The following is a 24918-nucleotide window of genomic DNA, read 5'->3' as shown; positions in this document are numbered from 1 at the left end:
ACTCTGTTTTGACTAGTATTTGCTGTTCATACTAATGGCATCAGAATGCTTCAACTGTAGTCTTCTTCGATAATTTTGAATTGTAAATGCAAAATAGCCATCCTACATAAGGTTTTCTGCTATTCTGCACATTCTGTAAAGTTGGTACAGTCTGGTGTTCCTGTTAGCACAACATAATTCCCAATTGGAATCCTTATAACACAACATAAGTCAGAAACAGCAAAACATTTAATGAGTATAGATTTTTTATCACTTTCTTATGTTTAGCACATTCAGAGTTATAAATCAATAGCTGGTTCATGATTAAAACAAACATTATGAAAGTTGGCTGGGAAAACTAGTACTCCAGAAAGTTACATATGAGCATGTGAATTAGGAGCAGGAGTAAGTCACTCAGCATCTCAAGCCTTATCTGACTGTAACTTGAACTCCACATCCCTACCTATCCCTGATAATCTTTCACCCCCTTGTTAATCAAGAATCTATCCAGCTCTGCCTTAAAAATACTCAAATACTCTGCTTTCATCGCCTTTTGAGGAAGAGTTTGAGAGACTTATGACCCCCAGAGAAAAGTTTCCCCACATCTCTGTTTTAAATGAGTGATTCCTTATTTTTAAACAGTGACCCGTAGTTCTAGATTCTCTGAATAGAAACATCCTCTCCACATCCACCCCATCATTGCCCCTCAGGATCTTAAAAGTTTTGATCAAGTCGCCTCTTGCTCCTCTAAACTCTAGTGGATACAAACCTAACCTCTATAACAAGCTTTCTTAATAGACAACCCATCCATTCCTGGTATTAGTCTAGAAAACTTTCTTAACTGCTTCTAACACATTTACATCTTTCCTTAAATAAGGAGACCAATACTATATAGTACTTCAAATGTGGTCTCACCAATGCATACGCTCCCTACTTCAGTAATCCATTTCCTCCCCACAATATACGATGACATTCTATTACCTTTCTTAATGACTTGTCTTATCTGTGTACTTTTTGTGATTCATGCACTAGTACAACCAGATCCTTCTGTACCTCAGAGCTTTTCACTCTCTCATCATTTAGATAAGCTTCTTTTTTATTCAGCAAATTTAATAACCTGCTTTTCAAGTCGCTTCATCCAAGTCATTTATGTAAATGGTAAAAAGTTGAGGCCTCAGCACTGATTCTTGTGGCACATCACTTGTCATATTCTGCCAATCAGAGAAAGACCCATTCTGTTTCCTGTTAGCCAGCAAATCTTTAATTTTTGCTGATATATTATCCACTACACCACGAGATGTTATTTTCCGCAATAACTTTTGATCTGACACCTAACCAAATACCTTCTGGAAATCTAAGTACAGCGCACCCACCTTTATCTATAGCACGTATGATTCCTTTAACCAATTTAGCAGAATTCTTGAAATCATGAGCTTTTATTTTCCACAATACCCTTTATTTTGGCACCTTATCAAATGCTTCTGGAAATTTAAGTACAGTATATCCACCCGTTCTCCTTTATTCTCAGCACATGAATCCTTTAAAAAACTCCAATAAAATGATTAAACATAATTTTCCTTTCACAAAACCATGTTGACTCTGCGTAATTGCCTTGAATTCTCCCAACTGCCTTGCGATATGATCTCTAAGAATTACTTCTAACATTTTCCATATGACAGATGTAAGACAAACTGACCCATAGTTTCCTGCTTTCTATCCCCTCCCTTTTTGAATAAGGGAGTTACATTTGGTATCTTCCAATCTAATGGAACCTTCCTGAACCTAGGTAATTTCGGAAAATTAAAACCAATGTATCAACTATCTCATGAGCCACTTCTTTCAAGACAAAGTGAAATCCGGAGGATCTGTCAGCTTGCAGATCCACCAATTTGCTTAATACCATTTCCCTGGTGACTGTAGTTTTCCTGAGTTCCTTTCTCTCTTCCATTTCCTGAATTATATCCGATTTACAAAATTAACCCAGTACTCCAGAAAGTTAAACCAGTTTGCCTAAGAAATGCTGCTTCATCTGGCATCATCTCCACACAGTTCCTGGTTATACAGGGCATTAAGAAGCCAATTAGCTCATATTTCAAGCTGTAATGAGCTACTTTGTGCTAAAGTCCTGAACAGTTTAGTTATTGCACCATAAAAAAGGAAAAGATAAACATACTCCAGACATTTTGCTTAATTTGTTTAACAAAACAAGATAGCTTAGATTCTTATCTAATTTTTGATAGAGAATCTTTTGCAACGGCTTCCCTTTCTGCTCCCATGCCAATATCTCTGGTGCCCCCAAAGATCAATCCCTGCCCCACACCCCACCTTCCAACAGACCTCAAATGCTGCTTTTTGGAGATATCATCTAAAAGCACAGCATTAGTTTTTGCATGTGTGTTAATGACATCTAGCTCCATCCTAGCCACCTCCTTTTCCAACCTCGAGTTCTGGATGAGCAGAATTTATTCAAATTAAATATTGGAACACTGAAGTCACTGTTTTTGGCTGCCACTTCAAACTCCGTCTCCAGGCTACCGATTCCACCCCTCCCCTGGCAACAGTCAGGGATTAAGTCAGCTGGTTTGTAACCTTGATGTCACATTTGATTCAAGATGGGTTTCAGACCTCATTCATACTAACTCTCACAGCCTTGACCCTCCCTATCTCTACAAGCTTCTCCAAACTCACAACCCTTTGGTACTTCTGCACTTGTTTATTATGGCTTCTTGTGCATTTCCAATTATAATTGCTCCACTATTAGTGGCCATGTCTTTGGCTTCCTGGGATTCCCACCCTGCATCACTTGGCCTCTCCACCTCATTCTCCGGCTTTAAGATATTTCTCTAAAGCTACACTTTTGATCGAGATTTTGGTCATCTGTCTAATAATGTGGCTCAGTGTCATTCCTTTATAATGTTTCATAATGTTCCTGTGAGGCACCTTGAGACATTTCATTACATTAATGGTGCTGTACAAGTTGTTGTTGTGGCTTCTTAAAGCTTGCTTTTAGGTTTTGATAAGGTCACAAGTAGAATATATGCTAAAGTTCTGCAATAAACTATTGAAACCAGTAACATTTTCACAGGGGACCTTGCATAAAGCTTTCAAAATTCATTTAATTTTTAAAATAGAAATGGAGCTGGAATGTGGGAGGAGAAATATGCTTGACAAAGTAAAAGAAACAGGCAATTAAGGAACTCTAACCTCTGCTTCCTCACAACAATCACTGAAGTGTTTTTTTTTAAAGTTAGTGCATTATTCCAGAGGACAAAGCATGATAAATCAGTAGATAAACGACATTGATTTAGGAATTATAAAAGGAAAGGTTAGAAGAATATTTTCTCACTGAGGTTATCAGATCATGGAATATTTAACCTGTGTCTACTGAGGGTTCATGCAATATCATTTAAATGCAAGATGAATATAAAGGGATAATGGGGAAAGGGGAACATAGTGGGATTGGGGTGGACTATTTTATACAAACATTCTGCTCCTAAGAACGTTTGAAAAATTTCCACTTGCACATTTACAACATCCAGTCCTACTTCACCATCACTTCCTTCAACTCCTCCAATATCTCAGACTTATTTCTGTTTGTTGGACGTCTAATACTGGATGAGCAGAGATTTCCTTCCATTAAACATTGGGAAGATTGAAATCATGATCTTCAGCATCTATCCAAAATTCCAAGCCCTTTTCACGGCTTCCGTGCTCCTCACCAATCCCAACTCAGGCCGAACCAGAGTATCTGCAACCTCAGCATTCTAGCTGGCCACGAGCTGAGCTTCCAGTCCCATCATCAAGACTCACTCCTTCCATCTCTGTAATTTTGCCCACCTCAATCCCTGCTTCAACCCATCCATTGAGAGACCTCATTCCTGCTACTACTTCCACACCTGACTACTCCATGTAGATTGAAAATTAAATGACCATTTTCAGGCTCAAATCCCCCTCTGGCTTTCACCAGTCTAGGTCCTAATCATTTGAATTATCTCTTTAAACTCCTTCTCCTTCTCTCTGGTCCTTAAAACCTAAGATGTTCCTTAAAACCTATCCCTTTGAGCAAGATGTCCTAATATGTTGTTCTTTGCACAGTGTAATTTTATTCATCTAATTATATTTCTGTGAAACACTACAGGGCATCTTTAAAGGCACTGTATAAATGCAAGTTATTGTTGGAATGGCAGTCTGCACTAATTGAAGACTGAGCTCCTTTTATGCTTTGCGTTAATAGCTGAAACTTTAGTAATTTCTTGCACTTTCTTCCACCACTTCAATGTTGATATTCTTTCTTACCCCGAGGTTCATGACTTGATTTTAACTGGTGAGACGCAGTTGCTATACTTGCCCACATAAATAATTTATTTCTGACTTCAAAAATAAATCTCTTAAAAGCATTTGTGTAGAAAAGCTGTACCACAGGACCACCAAGTGTATTAAAAGACTGAGGGAGAAAAGTGTTTCATCATTCGGCTATAGACTTCAGAAAAAGATAAAAACAAAATTGCTAGCACTGCCACATTTATTGATGTAGTGCATAACCTTGCATTAAATTCTATTACCTATCAGAGCATACAAATTAGGAGCAGAAGTAGACCACATAGTCCCTTCAGCCTGCTCCAACATTTATAGGACCATAGTTGATCTGACTGCGGCCTCAACTGCACTTTCCTATCGAATCCTCCATACACTGTGACTTAGATAGGCTCAGTAAAAAGCACGTTACATAACACCAATCATTGCAAATATAGTCATGCCACAGTGATAAGTGTCCTAAGTGAAGCAAGCAATGCAGCACTCCACACTACGCTAAAAATATTAAGCACTTCCCTTCATGCCCCAGATTTTAGCCTAATTCAAATGACTGCATCACAGCTCTTTAAAGGCAACATTTTAATACTACTTAAGTATGATGGAGGGCACAAATATATCAAAATACTGTATTGCAGTACAGTACCTGTAGTGGGCCTTATTAAGTAAGGATAACAAAAGGGATTGCCAACTGTTACTGGGTATCCTAACTGATGGTGCTAATTTGAAGAAATTCATCAAGAATGTTCTGGGATCTCAAGTTCAAATCACAGCAGTGACTTCTAGGGGGAGAACTTTATTTGCATAGCGTCGTTTTATGTTCACCACTGCCAAACCCCTATTGGGCTTTAGAGATACATGATGAAAGGAAAATGGTTGATAAGCAACTACTTCAAAAGAAACCTTTCATGGGATTAAAAGTCCCATATGTCTCAAAGCTGAACTGCTCAACTTAGTGCCCGGATTTATGATTATTTGGACATGCAAGCCTGTTAGGCTTGCCAGACTTTTCTTTCAGATGTCTGCGCTGGCACCAAAACATATCAATAGTTCTCAATCAAGAACTGGGGCACGGCCTGCACACCATCCCTCAATATCAATGATGTTAGAATTCAAATCAAATCAAAATGGGCATCGTGCGAACAAATTTTCCTCCTTGTCCACTTGTTTCCATGCTCTTCTCTTACCTACCCACTCACCCAGCGATTCCCGTCACTGGAAAGTGATGCACCTACCTGAGTCAAAGGGTATGGGGCAATCAATAGAAAAGTGCAGTCGAGACCCGAGTCAGGTCAGCTATGGTCCTATAAATGTGCTTACGTGCTTTGAATGGTACCCATCCTCTACATACAGTAGAAATACAGACCAGCAGATGATTTGCAAAATACATGAGATCAATGTGACACTATAAGTAGGCAGTCCTTTCTCTTGTACCAAACAACGCCCAAAACCTGCAATATTCTACCAATTCCTTTTGACCTGAAGCTAAACAGAGATCTAGCCATTTAACAGACCAGCTCACCCCTCATCTAAAACTACACCTTTGAAGAGTTGCCTGGAAAGAATGGGTCGAAATGATTATGTACGCAGGTTGTATATTATTTGAAAAAATGAGGACGCTACATAAGAAATAGGAGCAGGAGTAGGCCATCCAGCCCCTTGAGCCTGCCCTGCCATTCAACAAGATCATGGCTGATCTGAAGTGGCTCAGTTCCACTTTCCCGCTTTCTTCCCATAACTCCTAATCCCCTTGCCTACCAAAAACCTATCTACCCGTGTCTTAAATATATTTAGTGAGGAAGCCTCAACCACTTCAACGGACAGAGAATTCCAGAGATTCACCACCCTTTGAGTGAAGAAGTTCCTCCTCAACTCCGTCCTAAACTGCAACCCCCCCCCCCCCCCCCCCCCCCCAATCTTCAGGCTGTGCCCTCTAGTCCTGCTGTCCTTTCTGAGCGGGAAGAACCTCTCCACCTCTACCCTATCCATCCCTTTCATCATCTTATACGTCTCAATGAGATCGCCCCTCATCCTTCTAAACTCCAACGACTGCAAGCCCAGTCTATTCAGCCTCTCCTCACAGCTCAACCCCCTCAACTCTGGTATCAGCCTAGTGGACCTCCTCTGCACTCCCTCCAAGGCCAAAATATCCTTGCGTAAGTGCGGCGACCAAAACTGCACACAGTACTCCAGCTGTGGCCTCACCAGTGCCCTAAACAGCTGCAGCAAGACCTCCCTACTTTTATATTCAATCCCCCTCGCTATGAAGGCCAGCATCCCATTTGCCTTCCTGACCACCTGCTGCACCTGTAGGCTGGGTTTTTGCGACTCATGCACAAGGACCCCCAGGTCCCTCTGCACTGTCGCATGCTGCAGCTTTTCGCCCTGTAAGTAATAGTCCTTCCTACCATTATTTCTACCAAACTGGATAACCTCACACTTGCCAACATTGTATTCCATCTGCCAGGTCCTCGCCCGCTCGCTCAGCCTATCTAGATCCCTCTGCAGACTTTCCACACCCTCCGCACAATTTGCCGTTCCACCTATCTTTGTGTCATCAGCAAATTTCGACACCTTACACTCGGTTCCCTCCTCCAGATCATCTATATAAATGGTAAATAGCTGAGGCCCCAGCACCGATCCCTGGGGCACTCCACTAGTCACTCTGCCAGGAATTTAATCTATCACTTGATTATTCTGCACTCTCCAAAGTCTATGGCACCAAACTAGTGTAAAACTAGTGAGGATCGACTTTACTATATGTTCCAGCATCAATCCAATTTATCTGCAAAAGACAATACCCTCTGATTCAATGTAGATGGTATTATTTAGTGAACATATGCATATTCATCCAGTCAGTCATATACTAAACAGCTGGAAACTTGGATGTCAAAGAAGCAGTTGAGAAATGGATAAAATTGACCTCATCCTGTATCCTATGCAGGGTGGTAGCAGTATAGGATTTGTCTTGTCTTTGCACCGTTAGGAGCTTCTGGAATGATCAAAATTGTTTTCTGCAACAACTAAAATTTGAGAACATCTAAATATTGTAAATAATATCGTTAGGTAGCATTAGGTAAAGTAATTTTTAATCCAAACAAAAAGGAAAAACGAGTTCTAATTGCAATACCCTAGATGAGATGTAAGGACCATTTTGTCAAAACAAAAGATCAAATGCGGATGATCACTGCACAGTTGGCACCTTTAACAACCGACCCATGTCAATTACAGTTCCTCAGGGACGCATTCTATGTGAATTACAGAGTCTAGAATTACAAACTGCCTTAGCCCCCTGCATAAGATAGCTGGTTTCCATCAGCTTCATTTACTTTCTATTGCCGGAAGCTTCCTGGATCAGTTTGGGAAGGCTTCACAGGGCAGGGGATGGGCCAAGGGAGCAATTTCAGAGAAACGTGCTTCAGCTCAGCAGCCCAATATGTTCTCATCTCCTGATCATCTCACTGGAGCTGGGTCAGCAACAACAGAGGCTACCTGTCTGCCAGCAGAGGTTAGTCAACCTGAATGATTAACTGCCCGTTTCTGGCCTCTCAGCAGTGGATGGGCCTTCCCACTGAGGGCCGAAACTGGCTGGCCCCTTAAAGCAGCTTGCTGGCAACTGGCCTACGGGCCTGTGCTAAATCCTTGTTTAAACCCCTCCTTACAGGAGTCAGAGCAATCAGTGAGCCACAGCTGCAGCCAGCAGACATCCTGTGGAGGAGTTTCTCCTCTGCAGAAGTGGCCTGGCAGCTGTAGCCATTGTTTATTTAATAAACTGAAGAGCTCCTTAAAGAGTGCCTCGAGACAGAGGTGTCCATGCACTCCTCATCCTGCAGTGCCAGGTGGCAGGTTTGCTGATCTTCCAAGGTTACGGACCCCCTGGTTGGACCTGCAGCCTCAGGAACACCAACCAGTCAACCTTAATTAGAAGCAGGACCCAGGGGCAGCCTCTTAATTTGTCACTTTCAGGAGGACTGGGGAGACAGTAAAGTAGTGACATTGTCATTGGACTAGCAATCCAGAGACTCAGGGTTCACTGCAGATGGTGAAATTTGAAGTCAATAAGAATACGGAATTAAAAGTCTAATGATAACCACGAAAGCATTGTCAATTGTCATAAAAACCCGTCTGTTGCACTAGTGTCCTTTAGGAAAGGAAATCTGCCATCTTTACCTGGTCTGGCCTACAGATCCACAGCAATGTGGTTGAGTCTTAACTGCTCCTTCAAGAGCAATTAGGAATGGGCAATAAATGATGGCCCAACCAGCAACACCCCCATCCCATGTACAAATTTTTAAAAATCTGAGAGGTGAGTGTGCCAACTGTCAGTGTTGAGTCAAGGTTCAGAAGTGTTCCCATATATTTTGTAAAAGTGCTTATAATCAGGAAACTGCTGTGAAATTCATAAAAGAAAACATAAAAATTGGAATCAAACTTTGTTCCAGCTAATTATTTCTGGAAAGTATTGGTGGACTTTACCCCAATTATTGGTGACAGCAACACAGAATCATAATCTGCTGGATGTGTGAGTGGAAATTTACTAACAATCTTCCTGAGGGAACTAAATTAGGAAACCCAAGTGCAGTGCTGCCAACTTACATTGAACATGTACATGAGAAAGGAACAATGTCTGGTTCCCTCATTACAGATCAAACTGAGCTGCTTTCCTATATCATGTGGGGGAGGCTCAAAAGAAGAACCTCAACAGTACAATTATCCCAAATGTTATATCCTGAAACATACATCAATGCTTCAACTTCTTCCTTGGATGCTGAGTTCTGGCATCATTACAAACCCGCAGTTATTGGGGACATAGAAAACAAAAATTTGTACCTAAATTATGTACTTTTTTGTCCAATGAGTATTCATTGGAACTTTATCCAATTTCATCTTGGTAGTATTTCATCTGACAATTAACTGTCCCTTTACCAAAGGCTGCCCATCTTATTGCACATCTGGTGAATTGGTTACTTTTGCACCAAGTTAAACAATCTCAGTTCCTTCAAAGTATCAAAGTTACCAACCTTTAGGAAGTACAGCAAGTAGATTAGCGTCAATATCTTTTGTTTTCTTGGCAATTTCTTTGTCTTCAAAAGAAAACTCCTTCTGGAAACTAAAAATGAAAATGTGTGTTTTATTTTGGTAATTCCTTCATATTTTAAATTCATCATCTGTGAGATCATTTTGGTTTGTACTTTTGCAAACTTATGACATCCAAAAGTAGTGGGCTTGCTGATCTCAATAGATGAAGATGTTAGAAAAAGCCTCAGCACTCCTAAACGAGGAAGAAAAAATAACTGGTTCTGACTCCCAACCTCCAATTACCAGCTAGTAACTCTTGCTGAAAGTGATGTGTTGTAATTGTAGATGGCAGCAGCAATACTGGTGGTAGCAATACTTCTCAGGATTCAATACCCTGATAATTGCTGTTAAGGCTTACACATGAATGAATTCCACTTGAGCATGACATTAAAGCATCCCCTGTTCCCATGGCACTGAATAAAGTGAGAAGCCAACATCCTACTGAGAAAAATACTCTTTTACTGATGCAAATATAATATTTATTTGTTGCGAACAGCTGAGGCACTGTGTGCAGGAGTTAAATTTGACCAATATTTTTATTGATAGGTGAATATTTTGTTTAGATAGTTCCAACTCCAGTAATGAGCAATACAGTATGATATAAATGCACCGATAACCAGAAGTAATTACAATTTTGCAAATGCACATGTTGGAAAAAGGCAGAAATGTTAATTCATCATTTATCTTTGTCATCAAGTTACTCAAGTCCTTTCCTGGAGATATTTGCTGATCGTTTTGCTGAGGAGTCGGCAAGCTCCCTTTCAATTCTGCAATTAATCAATATTCATTGTGCTTACAAATAACTCAAGAAGCTACTCTTAATAAGCTAATTAATGAGATAGATAACAGTTTTTAATCCAAAGCTCACTGATTACACTGCATGATTTCTCTACAATGGCTACACATCAAAACTACACTGAAACACTTCAAACATGCTGACGATATTGAAGGTGTTGACGAATACAACTGGTTTTAAGAAGAACATAAGAAATAGGAGCAGGAGTAGGCCATCCAGCCCCTCGAGCCTGCCCCACCATTCAATAAGATCATGGCTGATCTGTCGTGGCTCAGTTCCACATTCCCGCCCTCTCCCCATAACCCTTAATCCCCTCGCTTATCAAAAACCCATCAACCCGCGTCTTAAAAATATTTAGCGAGGCAGCCTCCACCACTTCAACGGGCAGAGAATTCCACAGATTCACCACCCTTTGAGTGAAGAAGTTCCTCCTCAACTCCGTTCTAAACTGCTCCCCCTTTATCTTGAGGCTGTGCCCCCTAGTCCTACTGTCCTTTCTGAGCGGGAAGAGCCTCTCCACCTCTATCCTATCCATCCCATTCATTATCTTATATGTCTCAATGAGATCTCCCCTCATTCTTCTAAACTCTAACGAGTACAAGCCTAGTTTATTCAGCCTCTCCTCATAGCTCAACTCCCTCAACTCCGGTATCAGCCTAGTAAACCTCCTCTGCACTCCCTCCAAAGCCAAAATATCCTTGCGTAAGTATGGCAACCAAAACTGCACACAGTACTCCAGCTGCGGCCTCACCAATGCCCTATACAGCCGCAGCAAGGCCTCCCTACTTTTATATTCAATCCCCCTCGCTATGAAGGCCAGCATCCCATTAGCCTTCCTGACCACCTGCTGCACCTGCAGGCTGGGTTTTTGTTTTCTTTTCTTTCCTTCCAAAATAGGCTCTTTTTTCAATCTCTTCTCCCTATCAACACCTCACAAGCTCCCATAGCATTTTGCACTTCAGTGATGTAATAGTTGGAACTCTCTGAATCCATTCCTTTGTTTAGTGAACTAAACTGAGTATATGCCACATTTGATCTCAATACTTTACAATGCTGGTGAAAAAGCTGGAGTCCATGCAGGTCTGCACAGGAAACTACGTTTGCTCCTGCAATCACTGTGAGAAAAGGAACTTTCAGTCTTGGAGGTTGCTGGCCAAAAATTATGCTCGAGAAGTTAAATTACTATTCTGTCAAGAACAGGTCAATTTACCATCATATGGAGAGGCAGCTAACACCAGTGATGTGCAGAATAGGAGATTATTAATGCTGTGTGTCCAGGATAACCACATAGTGCAGAGAATGTCTGACTGTCTGCATTCAAAGTCACAATATTTGAGTTTGAGAAGCAGTTGAAACTCCAACATATGGTTGAAGGATTCATGGAATTCTTAGTCCAAGAAGTGAAAACTATGCAAGCAGAGTAAGAAAGAGGGAAAAAACTTTACACTGGAGTAGGAAGAGGGAATTGGAAGCTGTGCATGAATCCAGTAACTGTTGGATTGGTAAAATAAGTCTTTGATACTAGGGACAATAGCAAACCAGAGTAAAGGTGGCACAAAGAATGCCATGGCACTATGGTGTTGTCAGAAGGAAGAAATAATAGTACATTGTATAGGCAAAAGAACAATATACTTTTTCAGTTACAGAATAGAGCTTGGCCCCTTGAGTATCAGGGCAGTGGATAGAATGGAGCAGGTGCAAAATAAATCAAAGGAAATAACCCAGCAAAAGCCACGGTTCATCTTTATATCAGTAATAAAGGAATGAACATAACCAAGTTTGGAGAAAGATTAAACATTAAGGATTGAGAGCAGTCTCAGGATTAGTCTCAGCGTTATACAATAGTCAGAAAAAGAATCAGCCACATAATATGATGATGATATTAGATTCACAATCCACAGATTGTGCATTTAAGGTTGTGAAATTAAGTTTGATAAAGTTGGAAATTTGAGAGTTCACACCACAAAAAGAAAAAAATCTTGAATTCTGCCGTTTGGTTAAAATAGAACAGTAAGTTCACTAATGTCCTTCAGCGATGAGAATCTGCTACTCCTACTCAACCTGGTCCATACCACATAACCTAAACATAATGCATCCTGAAGGGCAGTAAATGGCAGAACCCTTAAGAGTATTGATAGGCAGAGGGATCTGGGTCCATAGGTAGACAGGTCACGGAAAGTGGCAACACCGGTGGAGAAGGTAGTCAAGAAGGCATATGGCATGCTTGCCTTCATCGACCAGGGCACTGACTTTAAAAATTGGCAAGTCATGTTGCAGCTTTATAGAACCTTAGTTAGGCCACACATAGAACACAGTATTCAGTTCTGGTTGTCACACTACCAGAAGGATGTGGAGGCTTTGGAGAGGGTATAGAAAAGATTTACCAGGATGTTGCCTAGTATGAAGGGCATTAGCTATGAGAAGTTGGAGAAACTTGCTTTGTTCTCACTGGAACGAAGGAGGTTGAGGGGCGACCTGATAGAAGTCTACAAGATTAAGAGAGGCATGGACAGAGTGGATAGCCAGAAGTTTTATCCCAGGGTGGAAGGGTCAATTACTATGGGGCACAGGTCTAAGACACAAGCAGCAAGGTTTAAAGGAGATGGACAAGACAGATTTTTTACACAGAGGGTGGTGGGTGCCTGGAACATGCTGCTGGGAGAGGTAGTAGAAGCAGATACAGTACTAACATTTAAGGGGCGTCTTGACAAATACATGAATAGGATGGGAATAGAGGGATATGGTCCCCGGAAGACTAGGGGGTTTTAGTTAAGTTGGGCAGCATGGTTGCTGCAGGCTTGGAGAGCTGAAGGGCCTGTTTCTGTGCTGTAATTTTCTTTGTTCCAACCAATTTCTCAAATTTCGAGGATACACTAATATCGTCCATATTTCAAGAACAAATATAAAAATAAGATAGTGGTGTTCTTTTTGTTTTTTCAAGGGATGTGGGCGTTGCTCATTGCCCATTCCTAAATGCCCTCAAGAAGGTGGTGGTGACCTGCCTTCTTGAACTGTTGCAGTCTATGTGGAGTAGGTACATTTGCATTGCCATTAAAGGAGGGAGTTGCAGGATTTTGACCCAGTGACAGTGAAGGGATGGTGATATATTTCCAATTCAGGATGATGTGTGACTTGGAGGGGAACTTCCAGGTGGTATTCCCATGTTTCTACTGCTCCTATCCTTCCAGATGTTACTGGTTGTGGGTTTACAAGGTATTGTTTAAGGAGCCTTGGTGAGTTTGTGCGGTGTATCTTGTAGAAGGTGAAGGGATTGTTGCCAGTGTGCATTGGAGGTGGAGGGGTTGAAGGTTTGTGGTTGGGGTGCCAATCAAGCAGGCTGTTTTGTCCTGGATGGTGTCAAACTTCTTGAATGTTGTTGGAGCTGTGTTCATCCAGATAAGTGGGCAGTATTCCATCACACTCCTGACTTGTGCCTTGAAGATTGTGGACAGACTTTAGGAAGGCAGGAGGCGAATTACTCACCAGAATATTCCTAGCCTGTCACCAGCTCTTATAGCTCCTGTATTAGTATTGCTGGTCCAATTGAGTTTCTAGTCAACGGTAACTCTCAGAATGTTGACAGTGGGGAATTCAGTGATAGTAATGCAGGTGAATGTCAAGGGTCATTAAACGCATGGCATTTAATGAGACTTGGGAATGAATTTGGAACAGGAGTGGCTTTTTAAGGGTATGGCTGGCTTCAGCCAAACAGGGCTGCTCTAATGCCCTGACGAAGGACTGGGAGGAGTTTGAGGAATACTTCTGAAATAGGAATCATAACATTAGTATGCTCAATGTTTAACTTGAAGAGCAAGCTACACACATGAAAAGTAACAGAAAAGCCCATTTCAATTAGTGTAAAATAAGGAACTTCAAAAAATCCGAAGAGTAAATCTGGCAGATCAGACAGCTTACTTTAATCATCAGCTGTTTTGATATTTCCCAAATATGGGAAATATCAAAACAGCTGATGATTAAAGTAAGCCCAGATGGTATTGCAACAAAAGCTGGAGCTCCTCAGATAGGCAGGAATGTTAAAATCAAAATGACAACTCTTTTGTAGTACAATTAAACATCAAGTATCAAATGGACATCAAGAGTATCAGAAATACAGAGGGGAAGCAAAGAAGTAAGAAAGACTAAGAGATACAGATGAAGAAAGACTTGCAAGTAACAAAGCATTGTTCTAGATTATAATGTACTTCATATGGCTGGGGATGTATTCCAGAAACTTTTGCTATTGGATGTGCTAGTCACAACCACTGATGAGAAAAGACCTTGATCCAGGGTCAATGTCATTCAATAACCATGCCGTCAGTCAAAGTGACCCCAACTCAAAGCAGATTCTGACCCGCACTGAGAGAGACAATCCCATCTGCAGGCTGAGAGGAATGCATTCTCAGCTCATTGATAACCATTAAAGACTCTGAGAAGCTCAGTAGGCTGACTGTAACTAGACTTTGGGATGTCAATTCAAAAAGGATTGACTCGCAAAAGAAATTCAGGATAAAAGCAAATTACTGCGGATGCTGGAATCTGAAACCTAAAGAGTAAATGCTGGAAAATCTCAGCAGATCCGGCAGCATCTGTAAGGAGAGAAAAGAGCTGATGTTCAGAGTTCAGACGATCCTTTGTCAAAGATAAAAGGCATAGAAAGTGGGAGATATTTATGCTGCAGGGTGAGGGAATGAAAGATGAGTCATAGCCACAGAAACCAGGGAAACCAGTTAATAGCTGTCCACAAGAGAGACTAAAGGATGTGAATGGCCAAATGGCAGAGAAACCCAGGTTAAGCAGTGTTTCACTTGCACCTTTTTCAATTTGATTTATTGCATTCGCTGTCCCAATGTGGTCTCTATGTCGGAGAAGCCAAATATAGACTGGGTGATTGCTTTGCTGAGCACCTTCGGTCTGTGCACAAGACCCTGACCTTTTGGTTGCTTGCCACTTTAACATACAATCCTGCTCCCATGCCCACATGTCTGTCCTTGGCTTACTGCAACATCCCAGTGAAGCTCAACACAAACTGGAGGAAGAGCATCTCATCTTCCGGCTAGGCACTTTACAGTCTTCTGTCCTCAACGTCAGATTCAGCAACTTCAGATTATTTGTTCTACCCCACCTCAACCTCTTCGCTTTCATTCTATTTTATTTAATTTTCTACTGTTCTCTACCTTTTATTTCTTTATTGTCTTTCTTTGTTTTTCTTCCCCCCTGCCATTTTCCCCCCCTACTTTGCACCCCTTCCCTTACCTTTTCTCCCCTTTGCTTCTCCTTTTTGGCTATTCACACCCTTTATTCTCTCTGAACAGCTATTAGCTGGTTTCCCTGGTTTCTGTGGCTATGACTCACCTTTCACTCCCTCATCCTGCGTATAAATATCTCCCACTTTCTATGCCTTTTAGCTTTGACAAACAGTTGTCTGGACTTGAAACGTTAGCTCTTTACAGATGCTGCCAGACGTGCTGAGATTTTCCAGCATTCAGGGTTCTTGGCAGAGAGCAAGCTCTCCAGACTGTGATCCTTACCGTACAATCATAACTGGATTTACACATGGAAGCAGTCAGAATGATTGGGCTCGGCTACAATCAGTTTGAAAAGTGGCAAAGGTAGCTGAGGAGAATTAGCGCCTACAAAACCATACCTCAAAAAAGAACGAACGCCTTCAGGAGTAGACAGAAAATTGACAGAGAAAAAAAGGAGAAAACAAAGCTGGTAAAATAAGTTGGGGAGTCAATGCCCTAGTGGTTTTATTGCGAGACGATTAATCCAGAAACTCAGTGAATGTTCTGGGGACCTGGGTTGGAAACCTGCTATGGCAGTTGTTGAAATTAAATTCAATAAAAACTATCAGGAATTAAGAAGCTACTGATGACTATGAAACCATTTTTGATTGTTGGTGAACCAGATGAGTTTTTCCAATGTTCTTTAGGGAAGGAAATCTGCCATCCTTACCTGGTCTGGCCTACATGAGACTTCAGGTGCAATGTGATTGACTCTCAATTTTCCTTGGGCGAGTCAATCCTTTTTGAATTGACATCCCAATTTTCCTAGGGATGGATAGTAAATGCTGACCAGCCAGCCATGCCCATGTCCCATACGTGAATAAAAAAAAGTGGAAAATATTTTAGGGGCTGTTTGTAACAATGTAAGTATAGTACCTTGGGGTCCTTTTTTGAAATAGTATTCCTCTTCCAAGTCCAACAGGATGTTCTGCCACCACTTCTGAAACAAAGAAAAATGCATCAAGTCTAATTCTTGATTAATTTCATTCTCTCATCATCCTTCTCCTTTCCACCAAAAACTCCAAGTATTCTTTCTGTACGCCAGTAAAAACATGAAGTCAAGCCTTGGATAAAAATGAACAGCTTTCCCTTAAAATCAGTGACCAATTCTATTGAATTAGCAAGAAGTTAGTTTTCTTTAGTCCTGCTTCTCCTCCTCCTCACCCTTCCCTTACCTCACTGCCTGGTTGTTCTTTATGAGTACTTAATCACATTTAAAATCTTTCTTTTCATTTAGATTTCCTATCATGAATATTGTGGACTGTTTGATTTGATATTAATTGCGTAGATACCTCTCCAGATTTGTCTTTTGTCGAACATTTTATGTATCTCAAATTGATGAAGTGATTTATGGTTTAATATTTTCATACCTGCACGATTTTAATTGGTGTAAAAATACTAAATCATGAATTGTGTGTGAAAACAGATGCTGATGCTGAAGAACACTTGGGTCTGGATTTTCCCATCCCTAGGTTTTACCGGGCCAGTGAAAAATTAAAACCGGTAACAACATTGCGCAATCTGAAGCCCCAGCGCCTTTTCCACTCTCGCCAATACTCCTAGGGGTCCCCAAATTCATCCACACCAATTAAGAATCCAATTAACAACGTTGTGAACTTACTTTATTTAGCCTCTCTCCCACAACATTTTGAACTTTTCCAGAGGGGATCTGAGTTTACCAGGTGTACGGACAGTAAGTAGCCCCACAACACTAGGTTAAAGTCCAACAAGTTTATTTGATAGCACAAGCTTTCGGAGCGCAGCTCCTTCATCAGGTGAGTGCAGGATTTGTTTCACAAACAGGGCATATATAGACACAAACTCAATTACAAGATAATGGCTGGAATGCGAGTCTTTACAGGTAATTAAGTCTCCACAGGAGCAGACAATGTGAATGGAGAAAAGGTTAAGCACAGGTTGAAGAGGTGCATATTGTCTCCAGCCAGGACAGTTAGTGAGATTTTGCAAACCTAAGCAAGTCGTGGATGTTACAGATAGTGTGACATGAACCCAAGGTCCCGATTGAGGCTGACCTCATGTGTGCGGAACTTGGCTATCAGTCTCTGCTCAGCGATTCTGTGTTGTTGTGTGTGTTGAAGGTCACCTTGAAGAATGCTTACTTGAAGATCAGAGGCTGAATGCCCTTGACTGCTGAAGTGTTCCCCAGTAGGAAGGGAACACTCCTGGCTGCTGATTGTCGAGTGGTGTCCATTCATCCATTGTCATAGCTTCTGCATGGTTTCGCCAATGTACCATGCCTTGGGACATCCTTTCCTGCAGTGTAGACTATGTTGGCCGAGTCACAAGAGTATTTACCATGTACCTAGTGGATGGTGTTCTCACATGAGATGATGGCATCCGTGTTGATGATCTGGCACATTCTGCAGAGGTTGTTGTGGCAGGGTTGTTTGGTGTTACGGTCACTGTTCTCCTGAAGGCTGGGTGGTTTGCTGTGTACTTTTGAGGTTGCGCAGTTGTTTGAAGGCAAGTAGTGGGTGTGTGGGGATGGCCTTGGCAAGATGTACGTCTTCATTGATGACATGTTGAAGGCTCCAGAGAAGATGTCACAACCATTATCTTGTAATTGAACTTGTGTCTATATATGCCCTGTTTGTGAAACAAATCCTGCACTCACCTGATGAAGGAGCAGTGCTCCTAAAGCTTGTGCTACCAAATAAACCTGTTGGACTTTAACCTGATGTTGTGAGACTACTTACTGTGCCTATCCCAGTCCAACACCGGCATCTCCAGGTATATGGATGTAGAGAAGAGCTTAAAAAAGCAAAAACGTTTTTCAGAATTTCAGTTAATTCTTTGTTTTTCCGAAAGCTTACCTCTTTGAAGCAACAACCCATCAGACATCAGGCAGGAGTCAGCATTAAGAACTTTGTCAGTTTTTTTTTGGGGGGGGCGGGCGGCAGGGGTTCACCATCCGCTTGGCATTGCGTAAGCATTAGAGTAGTGATCAAAACTGTTCAGACCCCACCTGGGCACCAGGAAGGGTGCAACACCCTCCAAAATTGAGGCCACTGGAGAGGAGGAGCAGCAGTCTGCATAGGAAGGGCTGAATGCTGGGCATCAGGAGGAGATTGAAGAGGGACAAGGGGCACAAGGCAGAAGGCAACATTATCCTGAGGACCCGGGCTATATACAATGGCAAAGAGACCTGTTATTGACTGAAAACAGGAGACTGCGACTCAGAGCAGGTGGCCACAGACATTTGTGTTCTTGTCAGTGCAGATCTGTGTGTCATCTCACAGGTGGGTGCACACCATTGCTTCATCCAGACGACAGATGCCCTAAGAACATATAAATTAGGAGCAGGTGTAGGCCGTTTGGTCCCTCAAACCTGCTTCACCATTCAGAAAAGATCATGGCGGATCTGATCATGGCCTTAACTCCACATTCCCATCTAACTCAGATAAACATTGATTGCTTTGTAGTGAAGAATCAATGCACCTTTGCCTTAAGAATATTCATTGACTCTATCTCCACCACTCTCTGGGGAAGAGAGTTCCAAAGAATGATGACCCCCAAGAAAAAACATTTCTTCTTATCACCATCTTAAATGGTTTTATGTTTAAACTGTGCCCCCCTGGTTCTAGTCTCCCACAAGGCAAAACATCCTTTTCAGCATCCATCATGTCAAGTCCCCTCTAGATCCTGTACATTTCAATAAGATCACCTCTCAATGTTCCAAACTCCAATGGTCTCAGACCCAGCTTTTTGAATCTGAGCCAAAGCTCCTCAAGCTGCAGGGATTTACTCCAGTGTCCATAAATCCCCATGTTCTTCAGCCACACCATATCATCTGCCCTGTCAACTTTATTATCTGTAAATTACTTTATTCTTCACGTATAATAAGCACAACAACTTTTACTACTGCTGGTAAACCTTAAAACTAAAAAAGCCTTGCAATTATTAATAAATTACATGGGTTTTGAAGATAAACAAGCAAAGTATTCACCAATCAACGTCTTATCTGCTTCCCTGTGAAGCCACACTTTGATTTCTTTCAGAACATCGCTGCTATGCTCTGGAATCAGAGACTGAACTGGACAGCTCTTCCAGGTGGTGATTACTGCCTCTGGGCCCCTCTGTTTCCCCGTTCTCTTATTAACTGCAACTGATGGGCATTGTGGCCTTTAAATGGCACCGGGTCTGCTTCCTGGTATGATCAAGTGGTGCCCTGCAATCCCTCCTGCAAGGGTCTCAGTCATCATAGTGGCCTGCAGCGCTCTCCGCAACGTGGCCCTCGAGGGTGGTGGGGCCCAGGAAGGGAACAGATCATCGGATGAAGAGGAAGTAAATGAAGAAGGAAACTGGAAACAGAGAGAGAGATGCCTCCTCACCCTAATGGGTACCAGGCCTCTGGTTCCCCAGTGTCATCATGCTTTCCTATGGAAAGCTTTGGCACAAAATCTCTCCTTCAGGTAGTCTCAGTGACAGCTCTAGTAAGGTACCTGAAACCCACCTCCATTTCTGCTCCCAATAGCTTTAAATTGACAGGTAAACTGTCTCCATTTCAATTCATCCCAGCTCAGTTCATCCCGGGAAAATCCGAAACACAACTTCCTATTCAAGGCACGTCTCTGACGCAAAAACAGACCTGCCTCCTTTTTCACCTCCAAGGGTAAAACATTGCCCTTAGAGGTCACGCTTTCTTTCAGCAAAGATTCAGACAGGCAATTCAATGAACTATTTCCATACTCAAGACTATATAGATGCAAAATAGAATTAGGATTTAAGAACACATTACTGAATTCAGGCTCAAAGTTCAGGACAAGAATACACATTTTGACCATTACTGACTATACTAACTCTCGGCTATTGCAACAGTTGGTGTGTTATAATTGGCTCCAGTGGGCCCCTAATTCAGGGTTACTGCTCCTGACTGAATGTTATGTCCTCAACAATAAAATAGCCTGTTGACATTTATTATCTAAACTAAAGTTGAGTTATGACATAGAGGAAAATGAAGACAAGGAGGAAGGAAAAGAGCAGGAGGAAGGGGAAAATGAGGCAGATGAGGAAGAATGAGAAGACAAGGAAGAAGGGGAGAAGATAATTGCATAAGATGGAAAAGGGATTTCAGGCCATTAAGGCCCTTGGAGGGAAAGCGGGAGGAACCCAGGAAAAGGGCCCTGAGAAATGCAGAGAGAGAGAGAGAAGTACAGGGGGAGCAGTGAGAGTGAAAACACCTGGGAGAGAACAAATGCAATAGAGAAACAAGGAGGGTGAGAGCATGCATGAGGCAGGCGTGGGAGAGGGAGTCAGCTCAAACATGAGACAGGTAAAGCCTGAAAATGTGGCATACTTTGGCCAGACTTTTCCAGCTGTTCACACCCTGTCACCACTGCAAGGACAGAGAATTTGGCACACAGCCAAATCTCCGTTCACTGCAGCAGCACCAGAGAATCCCATCAGCATGAACAGCCAGAAAATTCCAGCCTTAGTCTTACAAAAAGCATTTCACACAGTTTTGGATGAAAGATTGCTAGATAAACTTAAAACTGTTGACGTCCAGGTCTACTAAAATAAAAAAATTTGGGTTTAAAAACTCAAAGTTTGGAACGATACCAAACCAAGAGGCACAAGTTTCGGGTTAAACTTGCTGAAAGATTCAAGAGGCAAGTTGCTATTTTCTACACATGAGCTAGCTTAGTTGGTGAGTCAGTAGCTGTTTGACCGAGGAGAGAATTATGGCCAAGCTCAAGTGGGTAGCAAAATAATGACAGATGAAATTCAGTATGAACAGATGCAAAGTACTGCACACAGAATAGGCCACATCCTCAAAGGATGTTGAAATACTTTGGAATCAAGTGATCTTTCGAGGCCTTAGACTCAATACACTGTGAAATGACTGCAAGGCAGCAATTAACAAAGGAAATAAAATTTGGAACTATACTGCCAAAAAGATTAGTTATAATTTTTAAAAAAGAGTAATACTCCCACAGTATACTGCTTTGGTCAAAGGGCACCACAGGTACAGTTCCTGTTCCCGAGACACACAAAGGAGAGCATCAAGCCCCGCAGGGAAGATGATGATCACTCATGTCAGGGGTCAGAGGTGCAAAGAGAGATTGAAAAGAATAAACCTCACAACAGATAGAAAACAGCATGGAACTGGTGGATGTAAGAACTGAAAAGAACAGGATAAGAGGCACCGACACAGTCTCAAACTAGCAAAATGCAACTTGTGGACAGCAGATATCACAAAACTCTTTTAGAAACAGTCAGATACTATGATTGGTGGGTAGGTCGGGGGGAGAGGGAGAAACCTGGATGGGCGGAGTGATGGCTGAGGGCCTTTTCTGGCTAGATGAACCAAGATGGACAATTTGGCTTCTTCATTATGAATAATTTGTTGGAATCCTATAGACCTGTAGTTCAGGGTATTTTGATATACGTAAAGCACATTGCAGATAGGTACCTGCAGTTTAGAGGACAGAAGTAAATTTAATTCTTCAGAAAAGGTATATTTGATTTATGGCATTGCAGCTACCCATCAAACTACGGTTTTTGAGAATTCATGCACTTGAGCACATAATCGGGCTGACATGTCAAAGTCTAGCACAGTCTTTCAATGGGATAAAAACTGATTCATTGTCCTTGGGTTGAGGCAAAATAACTCATGGTATTTCTGAGAAGAAAAGCTGCGGCGTTCTTAGCGTCCTAGTCAACATTTAGCATTTGATCAACACCTAAAACAGATGATATGTTTAAATGCAAGTTTCTATCACAAGGGAATGATCCCTGAGACAAAAAAAAGGAGACAGCAAAAATTAGATATGATTTGAATGTTTAAGAGCAAAAAAAAATGCATTTATGTTGTGCCTTGAATTTTCAACCATGTCTTACCTTTTCCTTATTTACTCTATCAAAACCGCTCATAATTTTGAGCGCCTTTATATAGTAAATGGCAGAACCTTTCAGAGTATTGATAGGCAAAGGGATCCGCGTGTACAGGTACACAGGTCACTGAAAGTGGCAATGCAGGTGGAGAAGGTAGTCAAGAAGGCATACGGCATGCTTGCCTTCATCGGTGGGGGCATTGAGTTCAAAAATTGGCAAGTCATGTTGCAGTTTTAGAGAACCTTAGTTATGCCACACTTGGAATATAATGTTCAATTCTGGTCACCACACTACCAGAAGGAATGGTGAGGGTACAGAAAAGATTTACCAGGATGTTGCCTGGTATGGAGGGCATTAGCTATGAGGAGAAGTTGGAGAAACTTGGTTTCTTCTCACTGGAGTGACGGAGGTTGAGGGGAGACCTGATAGAAGTCGACAAGATTAGGAGAGGCACGGACAGAGTGGATAGTCAGAAGCTTTTCCCCAAGGTGAAAGAGTGAATTACTAGGTTTAAGGTGCAAGGGGCAAGGTTTACAGGAGATGTATAAGGCAGATTTTTTATACAGAGAGTAATGGGTGCCTGGAACTTGTTGCCGGGGGAGGTAGTGGAAGTGGATATGGTTGTGACTTTTAAGGTGCGTCTTGACAAGTACATGAATAGAATGGGAATAGAGGGATATGGTTCCCAGAAGGGTAGGGGGTTTTAGTTAAGTCAGGCAGCATGGTCGGTGCAGGCTTGGAGGGCCAAAGGGCCTGTTCCTGTGCTGTAATTTTCTTTGTTCTTTGTTATGTGATCTCCTCTTAGTCTTTCTGTTCTAAGGAGAACAACCTCAGTTTCCCCAGACAACCGAAGTCCTTAACCTCAGGTGCCATTCTAGTAAATCTCTTTTGCATCATCGTTTCCTCCCACAGTCCAAAGATGTGTGGGTTACATGCATTAGCCATGCGAAATTGCCCCTTAGTGTCCCTGGAAGCGTAGATTAGGGGAATTAGTGGGATGAATATGTGCAGTTATGGGGTTAGGGCCTAGATAGGATTGTTGTCAGTGCAGACCTGATGGGCTGAATGGCCTACTTCTGCACTGTAGGGATTCTATCATTCTCTAAGGCAGTGATACTCTTCCTCAAGTCTGATGACTATATTTATTTTATTATTCATTCGTGGGACATTGGCATTGCTGGTTGGCCAGCCTTTATTGCCCATCACTAATTGCCCTTGGCGGGCAGCTGAGTCAACCATATGGCTGAAATGAAATATACTATTCCAGTTGAGGCCTAACCAAAATTTTTTGAAACTTTAGCAATTTCCTAGCTTTTGTAATATATTCCTCCTGTCTGAAAAATACCTACTACTCTCTGCTACCTGTCCAGTAAGTGTGCATTTTCAGAATGGAGAAATATATTAATATCCCTGCATGGCAAATAATAGAGTTAAATACCTATCCACATCATCAACTGCACTACCCTTATCCATCCTCTTATTACTTCATCAAACAACATGATCACATTACTCAAACACAATTTGCCTCTGACAATGGACTGTTCAGCCTGAATATAACTTGCGAACTACTATGACCACTTCGGGGGAAGACTATAAAATATTTAATAGCATATTCAGCACTATTCACTCAGCACGTAACACATTTCCAATAGGTAGTTGACCAAAAATAATTTATTAAAAATTACTAGTTGTGTCTTCAATACTAATATCCTGAATATTAATTGTGATAGTATTTTAGACAAATATAGTTGCAGGTTTAAACAAATAAAGTGGAAGACTATAACGAATAGCTTTTTCTCCAACACACATTTGCTCACTGTGCAATGTAAAGAAATGAGGAAGCCAATTTGCTCACAGCAAGATCCTACAAACAGCAATGAGGTGATGACTAACATACCACCAACTGAGGTGGTTGCTGATGGTGCTGCAGTATGATAGTGTACCAGAACGTTACCCCACACAGGGGCCAGAGCTCAAGTTCCATGCACACACCTGATTCTAACATCGCAAAGATAAAGATTGTCAGAAGGCAGAAAAAGAAACATTATTCAAAGTCACTCTCATGTACCTGGCAATCTGGCCAACTGGTACTGCGGCCATTTGGGTCTCCCTCCCCTTTAACATCAGTATCTAAAGGGGGAAACACTATCCTCCCCAAAAAGTCAAATTTAACAAGGCATTAATGATATAATCCATATTAAATTAATTTAACTTCAAAGCATACTCTATGGTTGATTTATGCATCATATGACATAGAAAAACAAAAGGTCACATTTGAATGTGTTACTTGAAAATATAAATCGAGTGTCTTCGTGCATTCAGTGAATAATCTGTCATGTTTGCATGTTGTCTATATTGCAGCTTAATGTCACACGAGATTGTCCTCCCATACCACCACTTAGTCTGGTAGAGATGTAGGCTTGTTTCACTGTCTGGTTGGAGTTTGCACGTTCTCCTTGTGTCTGCTCCCTCTAATTTCCTCCCACACTCCAAAGATGTGCTAATTAGGTGCATTGGTCATGCTAAATTCTCCCTCAGTGTACCTGAATAGGCACTGAAGTGTGGCGACTAGGGGATTTTCATAGTAACTTCCTTGCAGTGTTAATGTAAGCC

At 41.7% G+C, this 24918-nt stretch overlaps 1 protein-coding gene across 10 annotated transcripts in view; it reads right to left on the bottom strand.

Annotated features, from left to right (window-relative positions):
* svila (supervillin a) overlaps positions 1-24918 on the bottom strand; it is a 236612-nt gene that overhangs the window by 156422 nt on the left and 55272 nt on the right. For 8 of the 10 annotated variants that reach the window (XM_080211827.1, XM_080211867.1, XM_080211884.1 and 5 more), the window contains exons 2-3: positions 16327-16390; positions 9312-9400 (exon numbers count right to left, since the gene is read on the bottom strand). In XM_080211827.1, the coding sequence (XP_080067953.1) occupies positions 9312-9400; positions 16327-16390 (153 nt within the window). The remainder of the gene's footprint in view (positions 1-9311; positions 9401-16326; positions 16391-24918) is intronic. The other 2 variants (XM_080211847.1, XM_080211837.1) reach the window with 1 other exon arrangement.

This window comes from Carcharhinus amblyrhynchos, chromosome 2 (assembly GCF_965287045.1).
Source record: "Carcharhinus amblyrhynchos chromosome 2, sCarAmb.v2.hapA, whole genome shotgun sequence".
Lineage (NCBI taxonomy): Eukaryota > Metazoa > Chordata > Chondrichthyes > Carcharhiniformes > Carcharhinidae > Carcharhinus > Carcharhinus amblyrhynchos.
Note: the sequence above shows the minus strand (reverse complement) of the source record. Positions and strands in the feature narration are given on the sequence as shown.